A 17,847-nucleotide genomic window follows, 5' to 3' on the forward strand; every position below is an offset into this window, starting at 1 on the left:
CATATTCATATATATATATATATATATAAATTTTCTCTAATGCAAACGTTCGCATATTGTTAAAATCCGGTCATCCCCTCTACACCTTTTTTTTTTTTTGCAGTTGGATTGCATCTCTTCAATTCCAAGTGGTCCATAATTTGTATATATAAACAAAAACATGTTGCAAGGGCCGTGATAGCAACCAATGGGAGTGCTTTCTTCTTCTGCAACTCCACTTTCCCACATGTGGGCTTTTATATAAATTATTTATATTGGCAAATTGTGGACTACTTGGAATTTCAAGAATCCAATCCACCTGAAAAAACAAGTTGTGAAAGGGACAACTGGAATTTTCAGAGCATGTGGACTGCTTGGAATTTCAAGTTTCCTATATATATATATATATTCCCTATTACGATCGAGAACCGTCTTTATCAACCATAGTGTATGAAAAAAATTAATCGTACACTATGTATGAATAAGATTATGTTTTTATTATTGTCTTGTCCTGCCGTGCTGTGACTTAACTTTTTAAGATTTACAATATACTTAAGTATTCTGTTGTCTGTATGAGCAAAATGCTCAAGGGAGAATATTCGCAAGAGATTCTTCGCCCTTTGAGAAATATGTGGAGATAATAGAAAGATCGGAGTTTTCTCTACGGTACCGGGAGAGAGTGCCGCGAGACAGAGGGAATTCGGCGGCTCGGCTTTGAGTGGGAGTTTAGGATTACCTCATGAGTGTTGTGTAGTCATGTATTTATAGTCTACTCACTTGGTTAGGGTTTGAAGAATAATTCTTTTTTATTGGATTATTCTTACCCAAAAAGATTATAGGAATTAATCAAATAGATTTGCTGGAAATTGGTTCCAAAATATGTGTTCCCACATTGTCTCACAGTGGTGTCACTTTCATGTGGTCTATTGACAATTTGGTATATATAGTAGAAAAGGCTACATATTTCCTCTACTAGTACTCTGTTCTGAGTTGTGACTACTATTGGAAGTTGGAACTAAAGCAAACGTTTTCTTATTTAACCGCAGGCATCATGATCCCAATGACTTTGAGGCTAGCCACAGCCATCTACTTACCATTTGAAGAGTTTCCAGTTGTTCTTAATACTATATTAACAAACATCACATGCTCACACAACATCTTGAATTCCATCGTATTCTTCGCCATTCGTCTCTCTTTTAAGCCGGCGTTTTGTATGTCAAGCTCTATGATTTGGTATAGTGGGAAATTAGGTATAGTACGAGCTATAACTTTTTGTTTGATGAGAGAGAGAGAGAGAGAGAGAGAGATAAGAAACAAACAAACAAACATTGAAGAAATGGACATGGCGTCCTTCAATAAGACATTAAAATTTGGATATATATATATATATCTCCATTCTAGTGCAGCCACCACTAGCTCCAAATCAATATACTTTAAGCATATCAAAGTTTGTTCCCTTGTTGATTTTCTTGTTAATTTTCTGTTCTTAAAACTCACAGGTTCATAGCACTTTAAACTCTAGTGAAAACACTGAAGAAGATCACGGGTCACCATGAATATCTGCAAATTAAACAGTGATCCAACATTGTTTGCTGGGCTATTGTCTTTATTTGGATCCAATGTCGAATATAAACTATGTTTATCAACATTCCAACGGCACAAAAACAATTTTTTTAGAGAAAACGCCAAAAAGAAAAAAAAAGAACATCTTGTCTTCTTTTTTTAACTTGAAAACTGAAATCAAGGGGCCCGTTTGATAACAATTTCAATTTTAGTTTTTTCATTTTCATTTTTTGTGCTACAGTATAGAGGAAAAAGAAGGAGAATGTAAGTGGGAATGAGAGTGTACATGAGATTGAGAGGGAAGATGAGATGGGAGGATGGGAGGAAGGAGTTACAAAAGTTAAAACTGAAATCTATTTGAAATTGTTTTCACTTTTGTTACTACTCCCTCCCATCCTCCCCTCTCATCATCTCTAATTTTCCTCTATACTCTAGTACAAAAAATGAAAACTAAAAACTAAAATTGAATTGGTCATCAAACGGCCCTTCAATTTTAGTTTTTAGTTTTCAATTTTTGTGCTAGAGAATAGAGGAAAAAGAGGGAGAATGGAAGAGAGAATAAGAGTGAAGATGGGATTGAGAGGGAACATGAGAGGGGAGGATGGGAGGGAGGAGTATCAAAAGTGAAAACAAAAATTAAAAACTGAAATCTATTTTAAATTGTTTTCACTTTCAAGTTTTTGTTTTCACTTTTGTTAGTCCTCCCTTCCATCCTCTCCTCTCATCCTCTCTTTCAATCTCATCCTAACTCCCATTCTCAGTCTCATTTTCTTCTGTACTCTAGCACAAAAAATGAAAACTAAAAACTAAAATTGACATGGTTATCAAACGGGAATAGATACTTACAATGAACTCTAAAGTAATGACAAAAAATTTATGCTCTATTTTCCTCTCTCTCTTTTTTACTCAATTATCAAAGCACAAAATTAAAAGGAAATAGTGCAAACGAACAAAATTTAAGTTTGAAAATTGTACACTAGCGACCGATTATTTCTTATTAACTAATTATGAGAATGTTAATTTTGAATTATCATTACCATAGAAGGGGGTGGTAAGTCACTTCGCACACGATGATAATTTGTATTGGGAGCATAACTTTGGACACACGTACCGCATTATTCAATTCTGTTGTACATTATAAATAGCATAGGCCAGCGCCACAACCACAAGGCTCTGTAGACTGTAGAGTGGTTCCTTCCTCCTTACCATTGTGCTTAATCTCTGTGTTTGTTCCAGTTTCCATTAGCTTCACATATGACATTATCATCTTTGTTCCAGTTTCCATTTGCTTAATCTCAGTGTTTTACGTACTTCTGGCAAGGCAAGGCTTTGTGTTCGGAAGTGATCAAGATGTTAACAGAAGCTTGCACCTTATTGCTGTCATGGATCTTTCTGTATTTTGGTCTCTCTCTCTCTCTCTCTCTCTCTCTCTCTCTCTCTCTCTCTCTCTCTCTTATGTTTGTCTAAAGCATGGTGTGAAAACAGAATGAAAACTGATAATGCCTTAGGGTCAAGAGCTTCCATGACAGGCCACACTTATCTTTTCTTAATATATTATTTTCTTTTACAACCAAATGTTTTCTGTCATTTACATTCTGGCTAATAACCTTTTCAACTGTTACAGGGCATGGCACCAATGCTTCGTCGACAACAAGGCAGGCAAGAATCACCTCCTATACTCTCAATAATGAATATTTCTTTTGTTTCTATATGTTTGTCACTTAACGATTAAATTAAGAAATATATTTGGATATGGAGTTTTTAATGACTTGTGTATTGTGAATGCCAGCTTTAACAAGTTTGTGAAACATTGTTGAAAATGCATATAGCCAAAAGCTGATTTCAACTGTACCTTTTTCTTTAATTTTGATCAAGCAGTGCTTGGGAGATCCCTTGGAAGCTCTATATGGAGGAGGGATTGTAGTAAATCCAGAATTTAACTATAACATTGAAGGTTGGAAAGCTTTTGGAGATGGTAAAATAGAAGAACGAATATCGAAGGAAGGGAACAGGTTCATTGTGGCACGTAGTAGAAAGCATCCATCAGACAGTTTATCGCAGAAGGTTCAAGTCGAGGAAGGGAAAATCTATAGCTTTTCTGGTAAGAGTGTGGTACTTGTCTCAGCCAAAATTAAGTGTTTTATGTGTTTGTTTGTTACATGATTCTGAAAGAGCAAAATTTTGAAATGTTCAGCTTCTGTTCAAGTCAGTCAAGGAAGGGAGATTGTAGCTGTTGTCTTTAAGTTTCCGAACGGCGATGGTGTACGTGGTGGTGATGTAGTAGCTGAGGAGGGGTGCTGGACCTTGCTAAGAGGTGGCATAGTAGCAAATTTCACAAGCCCAGTGGAGATTCTTTTTGAGGTAAGGTAAAATATGAGTTTGAATTTGGATCCTCTTGTTCGTTTTGGCAAATCCTTTAAGGGTTTAATTTACTGACATAGTCAAGATTAAATGAGTTTCTTGACTGTATATGCCTTTTTTATGCATCGGTAGAGCAAAACCACGTCAGTGGAAATATGGTTGGACAATGTCTCATTACAACCTTTCACCAAGGAGGAATGGAGATCCAACCAGGACAAGAGCATCAATGAGGTAAACCCAAGCAGAATGAATCACATCAATTTAGAAAAACCATTAGCTTGCAATTTTAGTAGGCAAGCTAATGTAGACCATTCATTACTTCATAATTTGTGGATCAAATCCTGATAGGGAGTCTAGAACTATTTGATAGATTCCTAGTTAAAATGTGCTCTATTTTCCTGCAGCCTAACATTTCAATACTTTTCTGTGCTATACTTGCATACAGAGGGGGTGGCAATCCGTGTTAGCATGTCATGTTCGTATCGTGCCATTTCATGAAATTTTCTAATCGATTTAAACCCTGCAGGTACGTAAGAGTAAGGTGAGGTTACAGGTAACTAAGGCAAGTAAAACTCCTCTGAAAGGCATTAAAGTATCCATCAAGCAAATCATGTCACACTTCCCATTTGGATGTGGCATGAACCATTATATCCTCACAAACCCTGATTACCAGAATTGGTTTGCATCAAGATTTAAGTGGACCACTTTCACAAATGAGATGAAGTGGTACAGCACCGAGAAAATACAAGGCCTAGAAAACTATACTATTGCAGATAACATGGTAAAATTTGCCCAACAGAATGGGATTTCTATTAGAGGCCACAACGTCTTCTGGGACGATCCGAAGTACCAGCCTGACTGGGTTAATTCCCTTTCGCCCGAGGAACTACGAACAGCAGCAGCAAAGAGAATCAATTCTGTGGTTTGTAGATACAGAGGACAACTAATTGCTTGGGATGTAATGAATGAGAATCTTCATTTCAGATTCTTTGAGGATAACCTTGGTGAAAATGCTTCTGCAGAATCCTACTCAATAGCTCAGCAGCTTGATCCTGACACAGTTATGTTCATGAATGAGTATAATACCATTGAATATAGCGAAGACAAGAATTCAAGTGCAGCCAACTACAAGAAGAAACTTGAAGAGATTTTATCATATCCCGGAAATGCTAATCTGTCAGCCGGAATAGGGTTGCAAGGTCATTTTGGTTCTGGTCAGCCAAATCTTGCTTACATGAGATCTGTTTTAGACATGTTAGGTGCAACAGGATTACCAATATGGCTTACAGAAGTGGATGTGGGAAAAGGCCCAAATCAGGTACAACTCTGCCATATGTAAGGCAATCTGATCACCATAAAAGAAACCAGAAAACAACAGAATTGTTTTAGGACACTCTCAAGTGTAGAATTTTATGCTTTTTTTTTTTTTTTTTTTTGCAGGCTCAGTATTTGGAAGAGGTGCTGAGAGAGGGCTATTCTCATCCTGCAGTTAAAGGGATCATCATGTTTGTAGGCCCATTGGCAGCTGGTTTTAATGTTACCACACTTGCAGATAAGAACTTTAAAAATACTCCATCAGGAGATGTTGTGGACAAGCTGATTGATGAATGGAACTCTGGGACCCAAGAAATCACAACAGATGATCAAGGATTTATAGAACTTTCCCTTTTTCATGGAGATTATGAGATCACAGCAGAAAACCACATCACCAATTCTTCGGCTACTGTAAGCCTTAGTGTTACACAAGCTGAACCACATGCAATTGTTCAGGTTCATATTGATACCTGAAAGTGAAACATCACAATGTATAATTATACATATATAATGAGATAAATAAATTTCTATACTATTATGAAAAAATCCTGGTGCAACAAGCTGGAGGACAAAAAAAAAATCCGGTTACAGCGAGGTAAAGCCAGAAAACAAAAATTAAATAACTATCAGTTTAAGCTGAGCATTGCCAGCCTTGTCATCTAATAAAACAGAGAGAAAATTACTAGGATGCTCATCAATCATTTGAAGCCTCACACAACAACCATTCCCCATTTTGGCGAGGGCGTCGGCATTTACTTACTTTTTGTTCAGATTCATGCATTTACTTCTTAAAACTATTAAATGTCTATAAATTTGGTAACAAAAATCCCCCATACTCACAGTTCAATCACTTGGGACAAAAAGAGATCAAAATTAAATGGCACACGAGGAGGAGAATTTAGATCAAATAGGGAAGCATAAGTTTGGAAATTTGTTTACCACATTAGACAGTTATAGTGTTCATTATAAATACCACATACAACCAGAAGCCTCTGTTGCACTTTGAAGATAGATTGTTCTGTAGACCATAGAGTTGTTCCTTCCTCCTTCTTCTTGTGCTTAACTTCTGCCTTTGTTCCTGTCTCCATTTGCTTCACACGTGACATTATCATCCTTCTTCCCAAAACTTTGAAATTATTTTATTTGTGGCAAGGAAAGGTTGTTTGTGTTCTGAAGTGATCATCAAGATGTTCACAGAAGCTTGCACCCTATTTCTTTCATGCATTCTTCTGTATTTTGGTCTCTCAATACCTTTATATACACACAAATCAGCCAAAAACCTGCTTCATCAAACATAAGCAATTAATATGCAAGAAAAATGTATTCATTTTGAGATGATCAAACAAAACTGGTCAAGTCTGGTAAGGGATGATCGCCTGCGAAAGATTAAATTTCTTTTTACTTTTAGGTTTATTTGAGTTTTCATTTAGAGGATATTTGTGTCTTTTTAAGTGGGTTTTCTGCTATATCTGAAATTTTTAATTAAAACTGACATTTGTGAAAATAATGGTCAAATTTTGGCTTTTAAAAAAAAAAAATAGTATAGCCTAATCGCAAGGCAGGTCCTCTTCTTTTATAAATAGTATAGCCGCGCGGCTATACTTATTTTTGACACGTGGGCGCCTAATCGCTGGGGCGCCTCCTTTTTAGTTTTTTATTTTTTTAAAAATAGTATAGCCGCGCGGCTATACTGATGTTGACACGTGCACACCTAATCGCTGGGGTCCTCTCCTTGTTTATAAATAGTACAGCCGAACGGCTATACTCGGTTTTTGTTTTTAAAAATAGTATAGCCGCGCGGCTATACACTTTTTGACACGTGAAGTCCGTCCCTCTTTTTTATAAAAATAGTATAGCCGCGCGGCCATACCGATTTTGACACGTGCGCCTAATTGCCTTCTGCTTTTTTATGAATAGTATAGCCGCGCGGCGATACCCGATTTTTTGTTTCCAAAATAGTATAGCCACGCAGATATACCAATTGTGACACGTGGGCTCCTAATTGCAAGTAGGCGCCTAATCCCTTTCCCCCAAGGAACTACGAAAAGATACATAGGACAACTAATTGCTTGGGATGTAGTGAATGAGAATCTTCATTTCAGATTCTTTGAGGACAACCTTGGTGAGAATGCTTCTGCAGCATTCTACTCCACAGCTCAACAGCTCGATCCTGGCACAATTATGTTCCTGAATGAGTATAATACAATCAAGTATCCTTTAGACAAGGACGCAAGTGCAGCCAACTACACGAAGAAACTTCCATGTTAGGTGCAACAGAATTTCCAATATGGCTCACAGAAGTGGATGTGCAAAAAGTCCCAAACCAGGTACTCTAATAGAAAATCAGAAACAGAAAATTTAGTTTACGACAGTTTCAAGTGCGAAAGTTTATGCTAATACACTTGTTTGGTCTGTGTGCAGGCCCAGTACTTGGAAGAGATACTAAGGGAGGGTTTTTCTCATCCTGCAGTTGAAGGGATCATCATGTTTGTAGGTCCATTGGCAGCTGGTTTTAACGTTACCACACTTGCAGATAAAAACTTCAAAAGTACTCCAGCAGGAGATGTTGTGGATAAACTGCTTGATGAGCGGAAGTTTGGGACTCAGGAAACCACAACGGATGATGAAGGATTTACAAATATTTCTCTGTTTCATGGAGATTATGAGATAACTGTACAAAACCACATCACCAATTCCTCAGCTACTCTAAGCCGTAGGGTCACACAAGATGAACCACAAACAATTGTCCAGGTTAATATTGATACCTGAAACATCAGTTATCAAGTAAGTTTTTTTTTGTAATTTTGTTTTATTTTGTTTAAGAGTTAAAAATTCTTATTAGTGCATGTTCCATCCATTAGGACATTTGCAAAATAAGGATTATACTATGTACTCTTTCAGTTACTTACTTTTCTCCATTACCACCCCTCTTGTTCCAAAAGTTCAAGATCTTCTTCCTCTCCTTTTTCTGATCCAATTACATACACTTTGCAATTGCTGTGTAGCCAGTGAGGCAGAAATAAGGCGCCGAAGCAGGGGAACTGATCAGAATTGCTGCTATTCGTGCTACCGAAACTGCCATGGAGTATGAATTTGAACCTCCACATACAACTCTGCTACTAGACAGAGATTTGAAGAAAGAATGACACCAAACCAAATCCAACTTGTGGTCTTGCATTTTGAACAAGGACACCAAAATGGATTTGGGGAGGACAAACTTCCGGAAGGGCCTGCGCATTCGCGCTGTCGAATATCAAAAACATAAATAGAACAAGAAGCCTCGAACTCTTTGGGACAATGCAGCCCAAAAGAAAATAAGGACTCAAAAAGCAACACAACGGAAGACCATAGACCTAGCAATAAGATGTGCATATAAATTATAATCATTAATATGAGGAGGCTTAGGCAGCTTCAACCACTGACTGATAATGAGAAGGCTTAGGCAGCTTCAACCCTAATCATATTTTCATTACTTTCTTCTTCACTCAAAAGGAGAAAATCGCACACTTTCTCCTAGACCCATTATGTCATTCGCACCATAGTAACAAGGTGGCCCCTGCCTTGCGCAACATGTCCTTTGTCTATTTTCATTAATTGCTCCATTTGGATATTCTCATTAACCACACATGAAAAAGGGCAACAACAAAAAAAAAGGGTTGCCTACTTGCACACAACAAAAACGGATTTGATTATTTGAACCCATCGTGGGATTCATTTCCCATCAAAGCCGTATCTATTGTGTGCTAGTTAGCAACTTGTTAAGAAATGCGGCCTATTCACCGATATAACCTGTGATCGAACCCCTTTTTTATTCGATATGGGATTCTTGTCCATGACACATAGGTAGGAACTAAAATTATGTACATGAAAGGGTCCGAGCTATTAATTCAAAGCACAATTAGACGTCATTAATGATGGTTGATGCATATACAAACTACATATTAGTACACATGCAAGTGCAATGTTTAAGCTAATTAACATTCAAAAAAACAGAGACAGCAACTCTCAAGCCCTCCTTGCAGCTATGAAGCAAGAGACTGCAGCCATGATAATGGTGATTGCAACAAAGCTTACATCGTCGAAAATGGCGGCGAAACGCATCTCTTGGAGATCCCAAATCGTTGAAGCACAGAGACTAAGCCCCTCATAAATCATAAACAAAACAGCCATCCCCTTCTGATGATATATATCACCACCACAAACACACATGCACTAGCATTACACAGAATCTGGCTTGGTGGGTTCTCCTCTCCACCTTTTCTCTGAAGTTGAAATAATAGTTTTTTAAAAAAACCTACACTGAGGTTCTGAAAGCCAGCCTAGTGTGTGACAAAGTTATAAAGTAAGTGATTTGGAGTTTTGCTCAAAAGAACACAAGTTTCAGCTCCTTCTAGGATGCTTCCTGATGGGCCCTATCAAATCCCACTTGTCTTCAAGCAAACCAATGCTATATAATATGCATGCAATATACATATTAGTGTAAGAACAACCAGAGCAATAAGTGTTGCCCTGTTGGTGTAGCTTTCGGTGCCACCCAAATAGGCTATCTGATCTGATCAGACTATAATTGAATTTGGCCCTGTATTGAATATCTTTATGCTGTTGATTTTTGGTTCAGCACTTCAAAGGAAGCTTCTCAAATGAAATTTTTTATTTTTTATTTATCAACTTTTGGGTTTTATCAAGTACTTGCTAAACTATCCACTCCAACACAAAGATGTCAAATAACCTCTTGTAGACGTGTTATAATATAAATTGATATTTATTTATACTATTTCTTAAAGGGAGAAAATAAACTCTGTCATCCATCCATATAAGATGTACTAGGTGACCGTAGTGTTCTAACTCTTAATGCAAAATACTCAAGAAATTTAATATATACAAATTAATAAAAGCAAAAACCAGAAAGAAAGAAAGAAAAACCTTCTGATTAGCTCAATCTATATCGACTGGTCAGTTCTTAAAGGTTGATAAAGCTGGTCTAGCATGCAACTAAAGCCTGATCTCTGTTTTAAGGTATTATATGATTACAAAATTAATGTGCTCTATATTCAATTATTACATCATTCTTCATTTTTAATAAAACTTCTTACATTCTTCAAATAGAAACACTTCTAGAAAAAGTACTTCAGATCATAAATACTTTCTACAAAAGTAGTTCCAAACGCGCTTTAGAATATGCAATTTTATGGAAATTGGATTAATAAAAATTCATTGCACGATTGCGCCTTGAAGCCTCAAATAATAAACCAATATCATCTGTAGCCAAGATTCAACTTTTATGTTTGAGATTTGAGCACTGACAATGGATAAGTTGTTGAAGAATACACACAATCCCACATCAGATACTTAACAAAATAGAAAGTCCCATATAATAAATAGCTCAACTCCTAATAACATCGAGACTCTTTGTATAAAACCTCACACCTATTAAACAGGTGGTTAAGTTGAAGACAATATCAATATTCTTAGTAGTAAACCAAAAGTTCATTCCTCCGAAATCTTAACATAAGTGATATACACTAAGACCATTACAAGCATGGGCAGTCACGTTAATTACAGTTGAATGTCTATCACATGTTCCGTGCTCTAGCTAATTCAGCCCAAAGATATATATGGCCAAAGATATATATGGCTCATAAATTTGCCACCCCGCCCCATCGAAAAAAATACCACCATCCTCATCTATTTTTATATTCTTTTCTAGAAGCTACCAGCCTAAAAGGGGAGTAAGAGTTGTGCCAAGATAACTCGTGTACGTACAATTGTAGCGAAACAAAAATGAAAATGCAATCCTCCCAAATCTTAGCCGCTTCTCTCCCTCTATGAGTTAATTAAAAGAAAATTCCATACAGGGGGAGGAGGAAGAAGCGTCACTGCCCTTCCTCCTCCTCCTCTCTTCTAGTCTTTTCCTTTTAAGTTAGTGAATAAGTCCACTAGGGTGTTTTGAATAAAAAGCTCATTGTGGTGGTTTCTTCTAAGCCATAATTATATTGAAGTTCTCATCACCTCTTTTAGTCTATGTTCTTAATCAAATTCTACTCTCAAAATCCGCTACCTAATACCGCTTATGTTCTTTAAATTTGATTCTACATCGTCTTTGATGGAGGTTGCTGCAAATCACCCAATTGTTCTTTGGCAAAGTCGTTGTTTTCGTTTATTTGTTCACTCTTATGCGCAGGTAGATCGCTGGAAATCATATTTTCCCCAGATCTGTTACGGATGTGATGGTGGGTTTGGCTGTGACAACGCTTCTTCAGGTGGTAATGGTAGGATTCGTTTAGGCTCATGGGTTGATATAGGGTTTTGGTTATGTTGGGTTTGTAGGCTTTGTTTGGGCTTATGGCTTATTGTAGTAATGTGGGCTAGTAGTTTTAGTGCAGCTTTTGTCCGCGTTAGTTTTGCTTTTAGCATATTAATTTGTTGCCATTTTGAGATTGGTATTTTAGATATCTTGTTAATGTATTTGATTGTACTGTTGAAGTTTATCTAATAAAGTTTCTATTGAATTAAAATTTAAAAAAACTCATGTGTATGTTATCGAATTCTAACCATTTATGCATGTGTGATTCGTACCAGATCAACGTTTAAAAATTATCGATGCATTGTGGGTGATTATGAGCAACCATCATAGCCGTTACGAGCGATCAACATTAAACGTTCAAATTTCATAAATACACAGTGAGTGTTTATGAGCGACTGACATTAGCAAAATTCAATACATTTTAAACTTGAATTGAAACACTTTTAAGGTCCTCACAATATTCTGGTCAAAAAGCCAACCTGGCAAATTGTTGATTGGATGAGCTGCAAGTTGATTTGAACAGTCTGGACTAGACAATATCTTTCACCTTCAAAAATCATTTACGACGTCGTTTTACCATTTCCCAGCTTCAACTTTTGGCAGTACCATAAACCAACCCACATTTCACCAGAGCGCGTGGTTATTCTCCACTAATAATATCATCACAGGTGTCTCCAAGATCCAATACCCTCCTTCACTCTTCAGAAGACGCGTGTATGAATAAAAGGAACATTCCTCAATTTCTCTGATTAATTATCTTTCATTATATTTTTTTCTTTTTCTTTTGAAAGTTGTTATAATTTCTTTGCTGACAGAAAAGGAATTCCAAACGCACAGACAGAGAGCTGCAGAGAGAGAATTTCAATGCGGATAATCTGAAATCGTTCAAAACCCTAGAATTGAAAAAGGTTTTGGATTTGTTCTTGTATTTGCTCCTTCTCAATGGGGTTGTGGGAAGCTTTTCTCAATTGGCTACGAAGGTAGAGTTTCTATTCTGTTTATAGTTTGGATTTTTAGTTCATCTTGATTTTGTTGTTCTCGTTGTTTGGATGCTGAGAAAGTCTGGGAAATAGAATACCAGTTTGATTTTATGGAAATTTGAAATCTCTTTTAAGTTTTTTTTTTTTTTTTTGGTCTAAAACAATCTCTTTAAGTTTTCGTTGTCGTGGAGCGGGAAAAATTGGAATTTCCCGCTAAGTTAATACTAATACCATGGATAACGACGTAGGACTTGGAATTTGTGATTTTTTTATTGGATTTTCCATCTATGTTGCATTGTTTTCGCTTCTTCGAAATTGGGTTTAGCTTTGAGAAGAGTTTTAGATTTTCTTGCTTTTAGTTTGGCTGATGGGAACAGGCGAAAAAGAAAAGAGCTGAACTTTTGATTCTCAAATTGTCAGTATGTAGAATTCGTGAATCAAGACATGATTGGGAATTGAATTAATCTAGAACCAATGTTTCTGGTGTTTTTTTTACTGAAAAACTGTCAAATTTGGGTCTGGGAATAGTTTTGGAGGCTAAATTTGGTTGATCTTTGGAGAAAAGAATTATAGTGCTAGGGAACTAGTTTAAACCAGATTATTTCCTTCAATGATGGAGGTGTCTTCGTGCCTGTGCGCACGGTTGATTTTCGTTTTTGGAGAATAAAGTCGGTAATTTATATCTGCATATTGTTGCTTCCATAGGTTTTAAAAGGATTGGATATGTATGTACTGGTGCTGAATTAGCATATCTCAACTGTTGTCTTTGAATAACATATTCTGCTAAAGACTTGAATCTGTTTTTTGGTTTATTTTAGTGTTTCCTGGATTGGTTTATTTATGGTATTTTTAGGTTGCCTGGAATTTGATCAACTAAGAAGCCACTGAATTTACTATTTCTTAATGTGTGTATCCAACTGATGTTCATTGCTTACTTTACAGCTCACAGTGTTTATCAGTCACCAAATGTATGCATTAAGTTGGGCAGAATGATGTCACAACTTATAAGTGAAATTGTTGAATATTTCAGTTTGGTTACCTACCCTTTTTTGGTTGGAAACAACCTTTTACAATTGATTAAATAACTTGCTTATTAGTATCTTTTCTCCCCTCTTGTAGCCTCTTTTTCAAGCAAGAAATGGAGCTATCTTTGATAGGCCTTCAAAATGCTGGGAAAACATCACTTGTAAATGTTATTGCAGTAAGTAAATATATTCATTTGGTTGTGGTGCAATATGTTTGTATGTCCTTTTCTCCCTGTGTTGGTTTCGTGCTGATGGCTAAATTTTGCTTCTTGATCTTATTCTTAGACTGGTGGATATAGTGAAGACATGATCCCGACGGTATGTCATCTTTCTCAAGAATTACACAAGTTTAAATTTGTCTCTAGGAAAATGTCTTCAATTTTTTTATTCAGAACTTGTCATTTGTATTGCCAAAATTATATGTTGTAATTTAGTATTACTTTAGATATCTCACATATGTATCTTTCATATCTACAGGTTGGATTCAATATGAGGAAAGTAACAAAAGGGAATGTCACAATAAAGTTGTGGGATCTTGGTGGTCAACCAAGGTTTCGAAGCATGTGGGAAAGATATTGCCGTGCAGTTTCTTCTATTGTGTATGTATTTATCTCTTTTATATGTACACTTTGTAAGCAACGTTATCATTGCAGAGTTGATAATTGCTGGTCAGATACTAGAGATGCCGTCTTTTCTTGACATTTTTCTTTATATATTTATTTACTAGCCTTGCGTAAGATGTTTATCTTTTGTAAGCAACTTTCTGCTGAAATCTTGGCAAGTTAATTTGATCATATAACTGAATTCACCAGCTGTGTTGTATTTATTTTTATATTTTTCCGATTTTTGTCTGTTGCAGTTATGTTGTGGATGCTGCTGATCATGATAACTTGTCGGTCTCGAGAAGAGAACTTCATGACTTGTTGAGTAAGCCATCACTAAATGGCATTCCCTTGCTAGTACTGGGTAACAAGATTGACAAAAAGGAAGCTCTGTCTAAGCAGGATTTGACACAAGAATTGTAAGTGAAGAATCTTTGTCTAAGCTTTGTTTGGAACACTCATCAAACAAACTTCTTGTGCTTGATATGAAGTGCAGCATAACATTGATGATTTGCACATTCTTGGACTTAGGAAAATGAAGCATAAAGTTCATTTTAATTTTATACATGAATCATGTATTAAGCATTGGTTTCTGCGGTGCAGGGATCTCAAGTCCATTACTGATAGGGAAGTTTGCTGCTTCATGATTTCTTGCAAGAACTCCACCAACATCGATACAGTCATCGACTGGCTAGTAAAGCATTCCAAATCAAAAAATTGAGTTTTCTTGTTCGTACCGGATGACATACTTCCATTTCTGCGAGTGGATTTCCTTCAATCCATTTTCGAAGTGACTTTCGCTGTTTGCCCATTCGGGTTTGTTGATATATGACCATGATCTTCTGTTATGTGCTTGGTGCAAACTACCTTGTGTGTTGCTTTGGGGTAGGCATATGGGTCATTGCAGCACCCTTGTCTCACTGTTGGAAGTTGGAACGCTATGATTTGAGTTTTATTGTATAGGATTTGACTCTGTGAATTGTAATGTACAGTCGTTGCATCTGATTATTTTGGTTAACGAGTTTGAGTCTCTGAGTTATGTAATCTGCAGTGTTTGGTTACCCCTTTCACTCTTTTACCAATTGAAATTGTAGAAATTAAAACATCTAGCTAACAACCAGCACTCAACAATCCCAAATTCTTTTTATTCAACAACTATTCTCTAGAAAATTTAAGCTTAAAAGAGCTCTTCCAACAAAGTGAATATTTTATCAAAGGACCATTAATAATAATAATTCAAAACTCTCAAGTCAAGATTAAGATGTTGGTTTTAGTCGCCAACGGGTTTGGTACCCTCAGTTGTACCCGGCATGTTTGTCCTTATGTTGCAATGTGATTCTGCTGTTAGAATGACTGTTAAAGATTCTGTTAAGTGATGATGTGCAAATGAGAACCCGCAATTGTACCCTTAAGGCATGTTTGTTCTTATGTTGAAATGTGATTCTACTATGAGAATAACTGTTAAAGATTATGTTAAATGATGACGTGGAAACGAGAACCCGTTTCTTTAAACTTAAATTGATTAAAATATTAATAAAATATTACCATATACTAACTTGTTCTAGGACGTTCCCGCTTCACATAGGCGAGAAATTCAAGGCTAAAGAACACCCACGCGGCGCCAGAATATAAAGCAGAGTCCAGAGCCCACAGTGAAATATTAAAGATTTCTTTCGGCTTTAAAGCTCCTTTTCAGCTCAAAACTTCAAAAACCCACCACCACCCAAAAGAAATTCGAAAATCTTAAAACTCCACACAAACTCAAACTGCAGAACCCCATAATTTTCTTTTCCTTACTCCTCTGTGTTTTCTTTTTTTCCAATTTTTGGTCAGCCCACCTTTTTTCTTGTGTGTTGAAGTTGATGATGAGAAAGATCAAGACTTCTTTGCAAACTGCAAACTTAGCTCAGGTGAGAAAAAGGTGGCTTATTTGGGTTTCATAATAACATCTGCTTCTCCTTCATCATGCCTTTTCGTTGTTTAATTTATTTTTTTTGTGATATTGCAATTAAAAAAGTAATTGTTTTTTAAAATAGCATAGTTTTAGAGTAATTTGAATCCTCTGTTAGAATTCTGACCCAAAAAAAATGAAGGGATCCTCTGTTAGAAGAAAAATATCGCCGACAAAAAAAAAAAGGGGGCATTCCGAGAATCGAACTCGGGACCTCTCGCACCCAAAGCGAGAATCATACCACTAGACCAAATGCCCTCATGATGACAACTAATATCTGCAAATCATAATTAGCTGGCTTTAGGATTGATTGGTTTTGTTTTGTTAACCCATTGATCCAGCTGTTTTCTTTTTTGCTATTTACATGTTTGACTTCTAAGGTAATGTTTTACCCTGAAGTTGGTTGTATGACTGCAACAATAAAATTCAAAATTCTAGTAAAAATACACACTAGGGTAGGGAGGGGCTTCATGTTGATTAGCTTAAAATTAAGGATTTGATTAACGCATAATTAAAGAAGCGGCATGATGCTACTTTGCGTGGTACGATTGTCACGTCGGTTTCTCTAGGTTACAGATTTAACACATTCTTGCTTGCTAAATATTTATTGAAGCTATAGATTGAAAACTGTTTTTGAGTTGATTTTCAGTTCACATGCTTCATGCTTTGTAAACTATTACAAGTGTGGCATTCATTTCCTGAAACAACTTGAACTATGTCCAAGCAAGAATCATTGGACTAGATCAACGGGGTTTCGAGAATCGAACTCTTTATCTTTTGCATCCAAATCATATGTTGCACGCATCACATTTTTTCGATCAGGCAACTCATGTGTTTCTACAGTATCTGATTGAGTCGAGTTTTTTCAGTAATTTATATGTTCCTGATACTATGTGAATGTGGGTAGATTTCTAGCTATAATGAAATAGGAACAAAGCAAAAAAGAAGGAAAAATATCCCCAAAACAAAAAAAAAGGGGCATTCCGAGAATCGAACTCGGGACCTCTCGCACCCAAAGCGAGAATCATACCACTAGACCAAATGCCCTCACAATAGCAATGAACACCTGAAAATGCTAATTATCTTAATCTAGGATTGGTTTGCTTACAATTAAGTATTGATAGAAATCTGCATAAGTATTGATAAAATGTTGCAAGTGGTCCATTTTGTGAAAGCACCTTTGGACCCCCAACCTTGCATTAGTGGCATTTCAAGAATTGAAAACTCTTCATCTTTTGCATCAAAATCAAGAGGAGTATGTTGCATGCATAGATCACATTTTGTTGTCAGGCAATTGATGTGTACTTGTCAACAACAAAAGCATGTGTTGTATAAATTTCTGTTCATATTCTTGTTGGCTTTAGCAGATTGAGGGATTTCAAAAAAGTGTTTGGTTGAGCAATCATGGAGAAGGATACATTATGCAATTATGTACATGGATTTCTGGCTAAAATTGAACAAGAAGAAAATAAAAAGTTGGGCAAAAGGGGCATTCCGAGAATCGAACTCGGGACCTCTCGCACCCAAAGCGAGAATCATACCACTAGACCAAATGCCCTGTCAATGATATTCTTCTTGTGCAGTGTATAATTATTGTAATATAAGATTGGTTTTCTTTTGCCATCCTATTGATCTGGTTTCTTTTGTTTTCTAGTCTACATGTGCCTGTGGATATGGGATCTGACCTTCAATGTAGTTTCTGTAACTGTTACAGTAAAACACATTAATTGTGGTCCACACAAGATGAACTATTTAATCAAAATGTCCT

At 36.4% G+C, this 17,847-nt stretch overlaps 2 protein-coding genes, 1 long non-coding RNA gene and 3 other non-coding genes across 6 annotated transcripts; 3 read left to right on the forward strand and 3 right to left on the reverse strand.

The window, feature by feature from the left end:
- The first annotated feature begins 2,697 nt into the window (after window positions 1-2,697).
- On the forward strand, window positions 2,698-5,757 carry LOC110763706 (endo-1,4-beta-xylanase 5-like). The gene is made up of 7 exons (XM_088245180.1): window positions 2,698-2,944; window positions 3,167-3,201; window positions 3,421-3,643; window positions 3,737-3,903; window positions 4,036-4,134; window positions 4,430-5,221; window positions 5,344-5,757. Exons 1-7 carry the CDS (start codon window positions 2,893-2,895, stop codon window positions 5,689-5,691), a joined length of 1,716 nt encoding a protein of 571 aa, XP_088101306.1. The 5' UTR covers window positions 2,698-2,892; the 3' UTR covers window positions 5,692-5,757.
- Window positions 5,758-12,315: 6,558 nt separating this feature from the next.
- LOC110763708 (ADP-ribosylation factor-like protein 8a) lies at window positions 12,316-15,172 on the forward strand. The gene is made up of 6 exons (XM_021966551.2): window positions 12,316-12,501; window positions 13,621-13,702; window positions 13,812-13,844; window positions 14,004-14,125; window positions 14,386-14,547; window positions 14,732-15,172. The coding sequence occupies exons 1-6, from the start codon at window positions 12,464-12,466 to the stop codon at window positions 14,847-14,849; spliced, it is 555 nt and encodes a 184-aa protein (XP_021822243.1). The 5' UTR covers window positions 12,316-12,463; the 3' UTR covers window positions 14,850-15,172.
- A 532-nt stretch (window positions 15,173-15,704) lies between these two features.
- On the forward strand, window positions 15,705-17,732 carry LOC110763678 (uncharacterized). The gene is made up of 2 exons (XR_002527779.2): window positions 15,705-16,038; window positions 17,447-17,732. It is a non-coding gene; the product is annotated as an uncharacterized LOC110763678 (long non-coding RNA).
- Window positions 16,266-16,337, reverse strand: TRNAP-UGG (transfer RNA proline (anticodon UGG)). Its single transcript has one exon. It is a non-coding gene; the product is annotated as a tRNA-Pro (tRNA).
- Window positions 17,055-17,126, reverse strand: TRNAP-UGG (transfer RNA proline (anticodon UGG)). The gene has a single exon. It is a non-coding gene; the product is annotated as a tRNA-Pro (tRNA).
- Window positions 17,566-17,637, reverse strand: TRNAP-UGG (transfer RNA proline (anticodon UGG)). Its single transcript has one exon. It is a non-coding gene; the product is annotated as a tRNA-Pro (tRNA).
- Window positions 17,733-17,847: the final 115 nt, after the last annotated feature.

This window comes from Prunus avium, chromosome 8 (assembly GCF_965620075.1).
Source record: "Prunus avium chromosome 8, drPruAviu1.hap1.1, whole genome shotgun sequence".
Classification (NCBI taxonomy): Eukaryota; Viridiplantae; Streptophyta; class Magnoliopsida; order Rosales; family Rosaceae; genus Prunus; species Prunus avium.

What these genes read in the sequence shown, in the direction of transcription:
- LOC110763706 (XM_088245180.1), top strand. Translation starts at nt 2,893, where the DNA reads ATGTTAACAGAAGCTTGCACCTTATTGCTGTCATGGATCTTTCTGTAT. An exon ending in ATGGATCTTTCTGTATTTTG is followed by an intron (nt 2,945 to 3,166) that starts GTCTCTCTCTCT and finishes CAACTGTTACAG; the next exon opens with GGCATGGCACCAATGCTTCG. An exon ending in CAGTGGAGATTCTTTTTGAG is followed by an intron (nt 3,904 to 4,035) that starts GTAAGGTAAAAT and finishes ATGCATCGGTAG; the next exon opens with AGCAAAACCACGTCAGTGGA.
- LOC110763708 (XM_021966551.2), top strand. Translation starts at nt 12,464, where the DNA reads ATGGGGTTGTGGGAAGCTTTTCTCAATTGGCTACGAAG. An exon ending in TTTCTCAATTGGCTACGAAG is followed by an intron (nt 12,502 to 13,620) that starts GTAGAGTTTCTA and finishes CCCCTCTTGTAG; the next exon opens with CCTCTTTTTCAAGCAAGAAA. An exon ending in CGTGCAGTTTCTTCTATTGT is followed by an intron (nt 14,126 to 14,385) that starts GTATGTATTTAT and finishes TGTCTGTTGCAG; the next exon opens with TTATGTTGTGGATGCTGCTG.